The 13,957-nt window shown below is 41.0% G+C and overlaps 1 protein-coding gene across 2 annotated transcripts in view; it reads left to right on the plus strand.

The window, feature by feature from the left end:
* The first annotated feature begins 2,644 nt into the window (after positions 1-2,644).
* Positions 2,645-13,957, plus strand: part of ATP9B (ATPase phospholipid transporting 9B (putative)) — a 154,151-nt gene continuing 142,838 nt past the window's right edge. For both annotated transcript variants that reach the window (XM_032101826.1, XM_032101834.1), the window contains exon 1: positions 2,645-2,776. In XM_032101826.1, coding sequence (XP_031957717.1) covers positions 2,682-2,776 — 95 coding nt within the window. In that variant the 5' untranslated portion in view covers positions 2,645-2,681. The remainder of the gene's footprint in view (positions 2,777-13,957) is intronic.

Raw genomic sequence — 13,957 nt, forward strand, 5'->3', positions numbered from 1 at the left:
TAAAATTTTAAAGTTGGGAGATGCACAGAATTGCAGTAACAACAGTCATGAAAGCACCTAGGACTCGCATAATTATTACCCTGAAACTCAGGGGTGTGTTTAATTATTCCAACACATAAATTACAGCCGTCACTGCAGAGCAGGCAGGAGACAGGCAGTACCATACATGCATCACAAACTGCTATGCAGTGGATGCAACAGCAACGTGCCCTTCCAGCAGAGTCACCCACCCACACCTTGGGCTTTATTACTAACTGTGTAGAAGGCACCCACAAGAGGGAAGTGACCCTTCTCCTCTGTCTGGTACCTGTAGGACCTTATCTGGGTTACCATGTCCAGTTGTGAGGAGCCAATTTTGTTTTGATTTGTCTCAACACTGCTTGTCAGAGGCATGTGGAGGAGGGGTTGCACATGTGCCACCTGCAGAAGGCAGCTAGAAGATGGAGGAAAGCCTTGTCTCTGAGGAGACTACCTGGCAAACATTTCACCTCACACGGGACAAGCAGTCAGCAGGGGAACACCAAAGACACTGTACCCTTCAGAGACATTCTCCAATCAGACGGCAAAAGGTCTCCACCAATGGACTGCAGTGGAACATTGGACCGGGCCACTGGTCTCCTGTCAGAAGGCAGACTTTTGGCTTTGGAGTTTTTGAGTCTTGTTTTCTGGGGGCTCGCTGCTGCTCGCTACTGCTTGCTGCTGTTCATTTGTTGGCTCGCTTGTTCCCTCCTTTGACCTGGCCCCACCCTGCCTTTTGGCTCTCCTGCCCTCGCTGGCTCTTGCTGGCCCTTGCACCTGTCCTGCCTCCCTGTGTCCCTGACCGCTGCCCTGCCGCTTCGCCCCCGCATCCCTACCTGGGCTCCGATCAGTGCCCTGCCGCCCCGATCCAATCTGTCGCTGTGATCCTCTCTGCAACCCTGTCCATGGTCATTCTGAAGTGAGTCTAGGCAAGGATGACCAAGATGGCCAGGGTGCTGAAGAATATGATGTATTAGGAGAGGTAGAGAGCTCAGCCTGCACAGCTCGGAGTAGAAAAAGTTAAGAAGAAACTTTGTGTCTGAATAAAACTACTTGATGGCACAATACCAAGAAGATGGAGCCCAGACTTATCTCAGAGATGGATGGTTATGGCTGATCCTGTGTTTCCCAAGTTGGAACACAGGAAACTTTGAGTACTTATTAGCAATTTGTTTATCACAAGATAAACACTGCAACAGGTAGCCCAGAGAAGTTATGGAAACTCTGTGCTGTCCTTGGAAGTGTTCAGTACTTCACTGCACATGGCCCTGAACAACCTGATATTAAAAGTAATGTCTTGGAGCAGGGGCGTGGTCGAGGTGGTGTCTAGACATCTCTTTCAACCTAAATTACAATTCTGTGATTCTACTGGTGAACTGATTCTGATACCATGAACATTACAAGGATTAACAGAGTTAAAAAGTGAAATAAATCTTTCCCCTTTTTGTCATTTCCAAATGTGACCCTTTGAATACCCAGCAAAGTCCTGTCACATAGAAATGCCCAGCATAGATATTTTTCCCTTCTATTCCTATATGAGCCTTCTGTGTAATTGTTCCCATCTCCTGGTTCAACTTTGAGTGTTCTGTGCCTGTTGGTGAATTCAGTATCCAGATAATACTCTTAAAGTCATAATTCTACTCAGAAATTTGCACTTGGAAAAATTGCCAGCGCTCCACAACCTTCACTCCAGCAGATAGGAGCATACTTCATTGTAAGCTGTGTATTGTGGTGCCTCCGTAATGACCATCCTTCCCTTGGTCGAAGGTAGAAGGTACACTGTAAGGTGCAGCAACACTTTGGTCTTCAGTGTCTGGGTCATAAGAGCAACTTCGTTTACCAATAGGCATTGAGAAAAAAAGAAAATAATTTTCTTTCTCCTCTTGTGGAAAGTCCTCTATATTTGTAATGGTGTTAGGCCTTTTGCTCCCCCACAGCATCTGATTCCATGGGAATACCGACAGATAACATCCTACAGTAGGTCTATAAACACACCTATCTTCAGGCTTTTGCTGGTGGTGACTTGTGTATCAATCCTGTGAGGTCCCACAGACTGGTTCATCATCCCTGACATACAGGGATGTATGTATGACCCTGAGACAATACCTGTCTCTGTTTAATGGCTGGAGAGCATCACTTGCAGATATGGTACTTCAGAAGCTGAATAATGATGGAATCACAGAACAGGTCAGGTTGGAAGGGACCACAGGGGGTCATTTAGTTCAACTTCCCTGCTCAGGTAGGGCCACCCTAGAGCCCATGGCACAGCACTGCGTCCAGACGGTTCTTGAGTATCTCCAGTAAGGGAGAGTCCACACCCTCTCTGGGCAACCGCACAGGAGAGGTCTTCCTCATGTTCAGGTGGAACTTCCTGTGCATCAGCTCCTGCCCGTTGCCTCTTGTCCGGCAGCACGGAGCAGAGCCCGGCTCCCTCCTCTCCGTTCCCGCCCGGCGGATCCCGGCGGATCCCGCCGTCGGAGCCCTGAGCTCCGCCAGCCCCGCGGAGGCTGTGGGGAGCACGCGCCCACCGGCCCCGCGCGCGGCCCGCGCCCCACCGCCCCGTGTTTACCCCGAGCCCCCGCCCCTCCTGACGTCACTGGGCGTCGGCCGTGACGTCACTTGCCCGGGCGGTGCCCGGCGGGTGGTGGGGGGGCGCCCCCAAGATGGCGGACCAGATCCCGCTGCGCCCGGTGCCGCGCAGCGCCCAGCGCAGGGCGGCCTATTACAGCAGCGCCGCCGCGGCGCAGCGGCACAGCAGGTACGGACAGGGCCGGCACGGCGGCTTCTGCCCTCCTCCTTCCCCTCTCCTTCCTCTGTCCCCAGCCACGGGCGGGGCGGCGTGCGCCCCTCGCCCAGCCCCGCTGCCCTGCGGGGCTCCGGGACCGCCCGCCCGCTCCGGGGGGAGGGCGGGAAGGGGTGGCGGCCCCGCCGTGGATGGTGGAGGGGGGTGTCGGCTGCCGCTGGCTCCCGCAGGCCTCCGCGGCTGTGGCCGCCTCTCCTGGGCCGCTGTTCCCGTGTCCCGGCGGCGGGGCTGGGGCCGGGACGGGTTGTGGTGGCGGCGGGAGGATGCGCAGGGCGCCCTCGGCCCGGCTGCTCCCGGTGCCGGCCCCGCGCCCGCGGGTGCGGCCTTCGATCGTCCGGCCCCGCCAGCCGCAACTCCGCGCAACTCGGGTCCCTTGCCAGGAGTTCACTTAGGAGCGGGATTCCCGCGGCGGGGGGCTTGTTTGGGCGTCCTTAGGAAATATGTTGCGAGCTAGTTGTTGGGTGCTAGCACGGACACCATTCCTGAGTGTGGGAATTAAAACAACTTCAAATTTCCTGAAAGATATACTATTGGGCTTAAGCAATTTGGAAAAGATGGTTTAAAGGACTGCCATCAAATTGTTTCCAGGCAAAAATTGAATGTTTCTTTGCTTCCCATTATTCTAGATTTATTCTAAGTATACTATTGTTTTGAGCAAGGAAGAACTTTGCTCCATAATTTTGGTATCTCCACTGGATAGCCCTCTTACAATGCATGATGTGATTATACTTACTGGTTTGAGGTTTCTTTCCTCTTTTTGTTCTTGTAGAGCATTGGCTGTGGATACAAGGACTGGAGGGAGCAGTTGTAGGATCTGAAGTAAATGGACTTGCTAAGAACAGAATAGTTGGTGCTGTTGTTCTAGTTCAAATACAGTGATAAATCTGTTTCATAATGAATAAAATGTATTTCCTTCTTTGTCTGGATGGGATAACTAACAAGAAAGGTTAAAGTTTAAAGGTGTGCAAAATAGGTTAGGCTTACATTATGTTGTCTTGATTCTTAAACTGGACAAAGGTTTTTTTATGAACCTTCACAAGTTTGTAGGACTGTCTGCCATAGTAGTAGGTTTTCCCATCTCACCAATTAATACTTGAGTATCTGACAATTTGTAGTAGGTTTGTCCTCTGTCTTGAGGTAGGGCAGTGTTACCATCATTATCCCTATTCCTTAGAGAATTGAATCAGAGAAAGCTCTCGCTGAAATTTGTTTTTCGGTAGGTGCTGTGCTCAGGAATAAAAAGGAGGATTAGATAGGCATAAACTTAGTCCAGACTGTAAAAGGTACTGGGAGTTCTGTTGTAGGTTAACTAGGAGTGTTTTGGTGATTTGAAAAATGCTTTAGATGTGATGGATTGAGTCCCTAAGTCACACGGTTACACAGGTTTATTGAAGGTGTCATTGTGGTTCTTTATACAAACTGTTTAATCGTGGCTTTATAAACAGATTTGGCAAGCTGTAGGAACTAGCAAGGAACTACCAACTCATTACAAATTTGCTTCTTGCTCTCTGTCTTTGATCAACATTGCCCTCCAAAGATTGTGGGTTACATTCCTTCTAGTTTAGATGACATCTTTCAGAGTTGCGGTCTTTCATAATCTGTGTATTTAACTTACTGATCCTCCACAAAAGTGATCATTTATCTTTTTCATTACTTTTGTGCAACTTTTGGTAGGTATATAAAAGCTTTAAAAATTGACAGGCTCATTTATTGCATTTCTTTATTTTTGATCACTTGATTAATAAATTGCTCATTTGAGCTCTGAGAGTTAGAATACTTACACTAGCCTCTTCACTCACTTTATTTGTTTTATTTTTGATAATGTGAGTTGAGTAGGTTGGTCACTCTCCTTCAAGAATACCTTGCCTTGGCATTACGAGAGCACCTCTGGGAGGTGTCCTATGGACCTGTAACAAAACATGGGAATGCTTGCGTAGAGTCTACCACAGCTGTCTTGTGTAGAGTCTAAGGGGAAGTACAGCAGTGCAGATAGCCGACTTGTAAGTCTTATGGCTCTAAGCTTGTAATTGAACTACCACTTCTATGCCTTTATTAATGATTCATCATGCTTTTCTAATCTTTATCTTCAGCACAGACTCTGAAGAAGCCTTGCATTCCTGTGGAAACTGCAGCAAAGGTCCTGATGTCAGATACTTATGAGAGTGTTGAAGTGAAGTCACTGAGGTCTCTGATATGCAGAAACCTATCATGTGCATGTATGCTTGAGGATTTTGCCTAAAAGGGTGTAATCATCTTGGCATCAGCATATCTCTGAAGATGTCTAGAAACAAACACCCCTTAAAATACACTAGAGTTGGTATATGGGGTTTAATCCAGTGCTGTTGTTTCTGGACCTTCAAGAGTCTTTGATGTGCTGTGATTTATTTCTTCAGTGAAGAATTTACAGTCTTTTGGAAGTCTTATACACACGTCCTTAACTTAAGTGTGGTAGTGTTTTTCATTCCAGTTGATTGTCCTGCTGCTGGGCAACATCAGTTAATACAACTCATCAGTTGCTAACCTTTATTGGCCTCGCAGCTAATTTATAGGATGACTTCTTTTGCTTGAGCTAAGCAGTCTGTAGGAGTCTTTGCCAGTGTTGCTATAGTTTGCTTTGCAGTAAGGACAAAGACTTTCATACTCGGGGTTTGCCTGTAGTGCGCTTTGTGCTTTTGAGATTTATTTAGACAGACTGCACATATTTTAAAGCTGGAATATGTTTTCCCACACACACCTAAAGAAACTTCAATAATATGCACACTTCTGTATAAAATTGTAGCCAGCTAAGAATCGTGAAATGTCCTGGGATGTACTTTATATATAAATAAACATGACAAGACTAATGTATTTTATATATTCATACTGTATATGTTAAGGTGTGTTTAAAAAAAAATTAAAAATACATATTAAATGTTACCTATGGTTCAATGAACACATGCACGTTCTGCTTTTATTTCTGATGCTTAAGGGCAACTTACTACTTTTGCAGTAGAACTTGAGTTTTTATATTTTCTGTCATCTTTCTCTATCTCAGATGGACAGAGAACTGTTCATGTACTGCCGTTAGCAATTAGGGAAATCTATCTTGGAGGAAAAGGTTGTTCAACTTAAAATTAACTTGAAAAATCCTTGCTATTGTTTAGGATTTTCTACTTGTATAGTTGTAAAAAGGCTTGGGGGAAAAAGCCGATTGGTTCAGCACCTTGTCCTTCAGCTTGAAGGTTGTTATCTACAGGAAAATTAGCTGCTGCTTTTTATTTACATGGTGAGGGAGAAGGAGGACCAGAGAACATTCGGGTTCACCTTAAATGTGCAGTGAGGCTTGTTCTCATCTGTTAGACTTGTTGTCCTCAACCCCAGAGTAATCAACTGCTGAATGCAGGAAGGAAGTTGACTGTGCTGTGCCCGTTGTCACGTGAGGTTGATGGCAGGAAAACAAGAAGCCTGGTGGAATTTTGAAGCTGATAAGGAACTAAACCATTGTCAATCATCATTTATCCATAAACGAAATAGCTGCTTTATTCATGCTTGCTGCTGTCAGTGTATGCTTGTATTTAGCCTAATAGGGCTGAGGTGAGAGGTGTTGGGACTCCTGAGCTGGTACCAGAACATCACATCTTATCAGCTTTCCCTTATGTGACATACATTTACTTGCACTCCAGATCCTCACAAAGGTGGTGTCATGAAAGATACCCAGTCACTGGAAGGAAATCTCTTGCATGATTATTCATGGTATGAGCCACAGTAGTGTATTTATGAATGGCACTACTGGATATATTAGGTGGTTGTGGCAGGGTAAGTTGTGGAACAGATCAACCTCTGTTGCTTGTCTCTGCAGTTTGCCACTGATGGAACAACTCTGTTTTAAGGCAACTGACTATACTGTTATTTATTTAATTATTTTATGTCATTAGCAAATAAGAAAATTGCACAAAAAGGAAAAAAGAACCAAATAATAGGGTAATGTGTCTTTTGTACAGATAAATGCAGGATACTTGGTCCTTAACAATTGGTGATCTGTAGCTTATTTAATGTGAAGTATGTATAATAGAAAAAATGAAATCTATTCCAGAAAAAAGGGAATGGAAGCCTGGAGAATTTGAAATTCAATGAGAATTCACATGCTTCCCTGATACTTGCAAATCTCAAACCAATTTTTGTAGTACACAGAAAATAAGATGATTTAATGTAGTAATACTGTTCTAATGCTTTTCATTTGAATGAAAGCTGTTCCCAATCAGCAATCTTGTAGTCTGTATGGTTATGATTTCTCAGGGTGTTTGACTAGGTTCCACAGTGAACCACCAAAGAAGAAATAAAAATGTCAACAGACAGTACTCAAGGCTTGTACTGTAATTCTGTGGGGTTTTTTCACTTCTGGGATAGTCTGATGTGAGCTTTGTTAAAATACCTTGATTTGTGCTGCCTTTCAGTTGTTTGTTAGAACTGTGTCCTAATTCTAAACTATGAAGTGATTTTCACAGTCTAGATGTTATTCTTCATATTCCAGTGGGTTTTGATATTTCATGTGTAATAACTAAGAATAATGTTTCCAAATAACTGAAAATATTATTTGATGAGGCCATGCAACAATCAGATCTTTTAGGACCTAACATCTCTTGTAGAATGGCGTTCACAGAAAGTTCATTACTTATATTGGTATAACTGTGGGTCTGGAAAGCCTTGTAAAATGTCCGTAATTGTTAAAAAAACCCAAATATTGATACATATCAGTGGAGTTTACCCATCGAATGGGCTATATGCAGTGATATTTGGTATCTTGTACCGTTTTCTGAAAAGCTGCTAGTTCCCATGAATCTCCTCCTGGGTATTTCTGAATGTTTAGAACAAAAGTTCTTACAATATCTGGGCAGAGTTTTACAGGTTTCAATTTCATCTTCTTCCCTACACACCTGTTAATTGAATGGCCCTACATATTTCATCCTGAAAATGAGCTTGAAAATGATGGATGAAGCTGAATGACTGACAATATTGGCATTAATTTGAATTTTAGTATAGCGTCTGTGATAAAACATTCCAAAGATGGAACTGAATTGACTTTTGAACATCTGTGTTTTAAAACTGCTGTTGCAAAGTGACAGTAACTTCTTCAAACATCTGTTGTTTGACCAGAAGCAGTAACTTGTTAAGTCCAGGAACATAAACTGTAAATAGCTATGTTACTTTTTTTGTAAAAATAGCATTGTTAACGCTATTCATTCTGCTACTCTGGACATGATCAAAGAAGCTCCTGGAAGTTAATCAGCTGTGGGGGTGTGTGGGAGTGGGTACTTACAACTTGTTAATTCCCTACATGTGTACTGGCACACCTGCACTTCCTTGTGGACAAAGCTCCCTAACATCATCCCGGTTCCTGTGGTGCTTTGTTTAAATCAGAGTTCCTGTCTTGTGTTGTTTTTCCTCTGTGACAAGCAGACAGGAATGGCAGCAAAATGGATGTGTCATTACAGATGATTTGTACCTGCTCTCTGTAGGACAGAAGTCTTTGCAGGAGGTAGCAACTCAAAGTGAGATGTATCAGTTGTTACTGTGATACCAAAAGTTGCGAATGTTACGGGTTCAGCTGATACTTGCTGGAAATGTCATGAACTCTGAACAAGTAAATGCGTTATTCCTGGTGTTTCAGGCTACAGGTGCTGACCTGTAGATGTTGTGGTGTATTGGGAATGAGAACACATTAAATTACACAGCTGTATGTTATGCTGGTATATTCAAATACATATATATTCATTCCAAGACACCTCTATCTTTTGTTTCAGCATAAGGAGGAAAGGATCAAAGGCAGTGTGAAGAAGTCTCACTAGAATAGTCCTTAAGAGAGTTGTCTGTACTGTTATGCCATTTTAACAAAGTGGTTCAGTCGTGTATGTCCTTTTGTTCTTCTTCCAGGAGAATTCTTGCCCTCCCTTTTTTATAGACTCTACCTGAAATCCAAAGTGTTTGTCTCTTTTTCATTAAAAAAAAATTCAACACTGTTGTCACTGTCTTGCAGGACATACTGCCCTTTGTCATTAGCCTTTCCTGGATTGTGGTTTTGGACAGGTATTTGCCCCTGTTATTTGGAACTATATCACTGAGCGACTTTTAGGCTTAGTCCGAGATCCCATCTCTGAGTTCTGATTCTTCCAACAGGGTTGTTTGCATGGCAGCTTTATACTTAGGATGCTGTATTTGTGTAACGGTGGTTGGGTTGGGTCTGTTTTCAAGATCTCAAGTTATAGAGTACCTCTAGTTTTTAGAAAAAGGAGTAGTTCATGTATTCACATTCCTGAACTGCGTTTTGCTTTCTTTGCTGAAGGCTTTATTTATAGGTTAATACTGCTGGTTGGGACTGACATGTAATTTAGGATAGGTGCAGATTCTGGGACTTCTGCCTGGGACAAAGGTCCAAGGAGTTTGATGTGTAAGTTTTGAAAAATAGTCTTGCCATATGTTAATATTTTCAGACCTTGTATGCAGTGTGTGTTGTCATTGTTAGTTTCTGTGGCTTTTATTTTTCAGAGCAAAGTTTAATGATTTAATGATGCAGGTAACCATATGACGTGCATATAAAGTTGCTCACATTAGCAACTGTAAAATAATTTTACAAACAATGGCACTTTCATTGGCGTGATACCTGAGAAGTAGTTTGTCATATTTTATCTGCAGACACAAATTTAGATGACATAGGAACTTTAGGTGATTTTAGTAAAAAAGTGATTTTTAATTGCAGTTCTTCAACTTGGCATTATGTAGAACTGTGCATTTGGAAAAAGTTGTCTTTATGTTTTTCTCTTCACTAGTAATGCTCTTTCACACCAAGATAGGTGTACAGACAGTCATAATTTTTAGCAGTTATTCTTTCAGTAATTTTTCTGATCTGAAGCGTTTTAATCATTAGGCAAAAAAAGTTTGAGAACTTCAAATTACTATTGCAGATGTTACTATTGTTTGCATAGGCACAAGTGACTGCATGTTTAAGCTATTACTTTTGCATGCCTTCCTGGTTTGTATCTATAGTATCTAAATACAGTGATTTGTATTGCTTGGGCAGGCATTTGGATTGCTAAGAACAGGGAGAGAAAACAATTGATTGGGCTACAATGTCAATAACAATACCCAGTGACAATGATAAAATGGCCCCGTTGTTCTAATCAATGACATACCCTACTAATTAAAAACAGGGTTCTGGTGAATGTAGATGATGTTTCCTAAGGTCCTGCTGTGTATCTAGGTGTTTTTGGTATCTGTTAAATACAGAGACTCACTCATCTTGTCACGGGTTGCAAAAGATGTTGTATTAGGGTATGCCTAGTGCTTTGTAAGGTGAGCAAGGGGTAATAAGGACAGGTGCCTTTTTCCATGGAGGCTTCATTACACAGATCTTTTCAATTTGCTTCTTCTGTATATTGTTCTAGTAAGAAAGTGTGATGTAGGAGAGAGAAAAGGCACATAGAATTCAGAATATTTGATTTTTGTAGGTGTCTGGTGGAACCTGTAGTTTTAGTATCTGTTGTAAGCCATTTTATAAAATCTACTTATGAGAGGGAGCTGCTGTGGTAATAACTTTGTATTATGCTGGTAGGCCTTTATCTCAACAGATAGAAGGGTTTTTCCCTTAGTTCTGCAAGGCAGAAGATAGCAGATTCTTGTTCGTGGTTTTTTGTTTGGTTTTTGTTTGTTTGTTTGTTTAGGGTTTGGGGGTTTTTTTTGTTTGGTTGGTTTTAGGGTGGGGTTTGTTGTTGGGGTTTTTTTTAGTTGTTTGGTTGTTTTTATTATTGTTGTTTTATTTTTTGTAGTAATATTAGTAGTTCAACAATGCTGCCTTGTGGTTTTCCAGATTATGTCTCTGTATCATTTGGGGCCAGGGGGACAGTGATTTATTTGGTCTTATTGCAGAGTTTGATCTTACTCATCTCAGTGATGCAGTCAGTAATAAATTTGCCTGCATGCAGTAGAAGTAGTTTTTCCTTCTGTCTGTTTTCTTGTCCAGTGGATAAACATGCACTATGACAAGAGCGTTGTACTAAGTTTTTAAAGATCCTGGATATAAATGTTCAGCTCTACAAATATCCAGCATCCTTAAAAGCTGTCGAAATGTATTTTCTTTTTTTTTTCTTTTTTAGTATTAACTGTGGTTACTCTATAAAAATTTGTAATAGCATTATTTTGTGTGAGTGTGTGATTCAGAGACTTCCCAAGTAATACTGATTAGGGGTGTACTTGCATTAGAGGCACAGCTAAAGCTTTATAGGGACATAGAGCGGCAAGCTCTAATCAATTTAAAAAACTTCTGAAATAGCTTTTCTGTGTTTTTTAGGAAGAGGTTGGAATAAATTCTTTGAATTTCATGTGTTTAGCTGTAGAAGATTTTTCCTTTTTCAACTTCTGTTGTAATCTAGGAACAACATGATTGCTTTGTAGTTTAACAGAATTTACTGCTTTGTGAAGCATAGAGGTGTTTGAAATTAGAGGAAAATGTAACTTCTAATTCTTAGAAATGAAGGTAATATTTGAGGAAAATAAGTACTTGTAGTTTGATTTTTCTTGGGTAACTTTCTAGCAAAGCAATTTGTTTTATGAATACACTGGTTATTTGATTGAGGAAGGGTTACATGAAAATACGTTGTATAGTTATAAACATGGTTATGGATGAATTATCCTCTCTTAATAAAATTTATGCAGCTGCAGTTTCCTGGGAATTTTTTCTTTGTTACAGGACATGATCTGAACAGTTTTGTCAGTGATACGGGCAGTCTACAGCAGTTGCTGATTTGGTGGGTCATCCTTTAAGAAACAATTCTTGCTCTTCGTATGGATATACCTGTCACTTTCGTCATTTTTTCTCCTATTGCTTCTCTACAATTTGGCAGATCCTGCCTTTGTCCTCAGACTTGGAAAGTGTTCACATAGGTTGGAGGTAGAGCAGGATATGAGTGAGACAGATCGTGCAGCTTACTCTGTCCTCTGCCTGTGACAGGAAGTAGAGGGAGTCCTGTGGCTGCCACAGCCACTCAGCCAAATCACCAGCTCTTTGCAGGATGGGACGTGGTCACAGCGGTGGGTGGCAATAGCTCAGCCGGTCTTTCTCAGCTTTTTTTACTCGAGACTTTTTCCACTGCAGCCTCTCTTCCATGCTACTCTGCATTCCACAGCCATCTCCTGGGTCCAGTTCATGCATAGACTCATGACCATGCATTTGTTTTTCCTCCCTCACTAGATTTGAGAAATACTGCTTTAAGACATCAGCTTTGTTTTTCTGTCTTGTGAATGATGGTCTATAGCAAAAGTAATAGGTGATGAGGAACAAATATTTATGCAGTATCTGAAACAGTGCTTATATTTCTACCTGGGTCTTTTAATCAAGGAGATAAAAAAAATCTTCATACATACTGCTGCTGCATTTGTTGAGTGAGTAAAACCAGAAAAGCATGCAGCTACAGTTGTTGTGTCTTGCACCTTCCTGCTGCAGCCTTGAATATTGGTCTTTTAGAGTAATGGAAAGCTGGCAGAAAACACAGAAAGTATTATGGATCTAAATAGGTAGGCAAGTTAGGTTTAAATAACTTAGAATGGCTTCCATTACCTGTTACGATACCTGTGAAACTCTGCAGCTGCATCTGCTCTGGCAAACAGCCATCAAAGTGGAATGATGTAGGTACATGTGACTTGAGGCATCATTTTCACAGCAGATATTTATATCAAAATTTCACTTACAAGTATTTATTGTACATGACTTCCTTTCAGCTAAATCTGTTAAATGATATTCCTGATAGTAGTCAGATTTTGTGGAAAGTTGTTTAATATTAATGTTCCCCTTTTCTTAGGAAACCATATTTTGTAAAGATATTTTGTAAATTCATACCTGATTTAGTAGCAGTCATGCTGAGAGTTTTGATGTTTTCACTCTGGCTTCTTTATTCATGTTGCTTTCAGTGCTTCCCTATTTAATACAAGTTTCTAGGATTATACTTAATTGATTTGTCACTCAAGGAAAATCAGCACTTCAAGCAATTAAGTGCACAAAAATACTAGGTAACAAAGACACAAAGATTTTTGTCCTCATCCTAGTTATGAAAAATCCATTATTCATTATCTTACTGTTTTTAAATACTGAAGTACAGTTTTCCAACACAATAGCAAAATTGCTTTTGAAACAGAATGAATTGCCTGCCAGTTCAGAGGCTGTATGTTGAAGTCAGGCTTACCAAACACGATGGTGCTTATGCTCATTATCTTCACTACTTGGTGAAGCTCCATGTTTGAAAGTGCAAACCTAGATACCGATGGTGGGAAAAAAACCTTGTCTTTAATATAATGGTAAACAAATCTTAAAGAAATTATGATTAGAAGAGCAATGTATTCTGCAAATATTACTACATTTACAAAATAGACTTAAATGTTCAGCATATCTGTGAATTTTTCTCTGTCAAATCTCTCTCCTGTGATTCTCTTGCTTTAGTGTGTTCCTTCGACAAAGATTTTACCATGTTTACTGTGTTACTGTTGTTTATAAGAGATACTATTTTTCAAATCAGACACTTGTTAACTTTGTATGGAAGTAAAAGGGATGTGTTACTTTTTGATATCTTGTATACTCCATTACAGCTGGCAGACTGTGATTTCACTGGGGGGTGTTAAAATACATCATTAATTGGATGTCCAAGAGCAAAACACAGTGCAACATAAAGCTCTCTGTTAAAACCGTGCTAATGTAATTTACAAATTTAATTAGAAAAGATTATAAAAGCATGGAACAGGAGTATGTTTAAATGCAGGCCTGTCTTACTGGAAGTCTAAGAATAATGTAATATCTTGAGTGTTCTCAAGCAGTGGTTTTATTACCTAGTGTTGATCTAGTCTGAGAGCAATCAATGTAATTTGGGATAATATGGATGTTAACCTGTAATAACTCCTGTGTTTTGTGAAGAGAATTTTTTATATTTTTTTTTCTTAATGTCCATTAATAATAATAGCTAGATTGTCATATTAAATTAAATATCAGATACACCTTATTGCAAACAACATTGTGAAGATCAAGTTTTTCATGTTTGTTTTAAACTTTTTTTTTTTAAGTGGGTGTTCTTAGCAATAATTTGGAAAGCATTTTCCGTGCCATATTCTCACATAACTTTC

The sequence above is a fragment of the Corvus moneduloides genome, chromosome 1 (genome assembly GCF_009650955.1).
Source record: "Corvus moneduloides isolate bCorMon1 chromosome 1, bCorMon1.pri, whole genome shotgun sequence".
Taxonomy (NCBI): domain Eukaryota; kingdom Metazoa; phylum Chordata; class Aves; order Passeriformes; family Corvidae; genus Corvus; species Corvus moneduloides.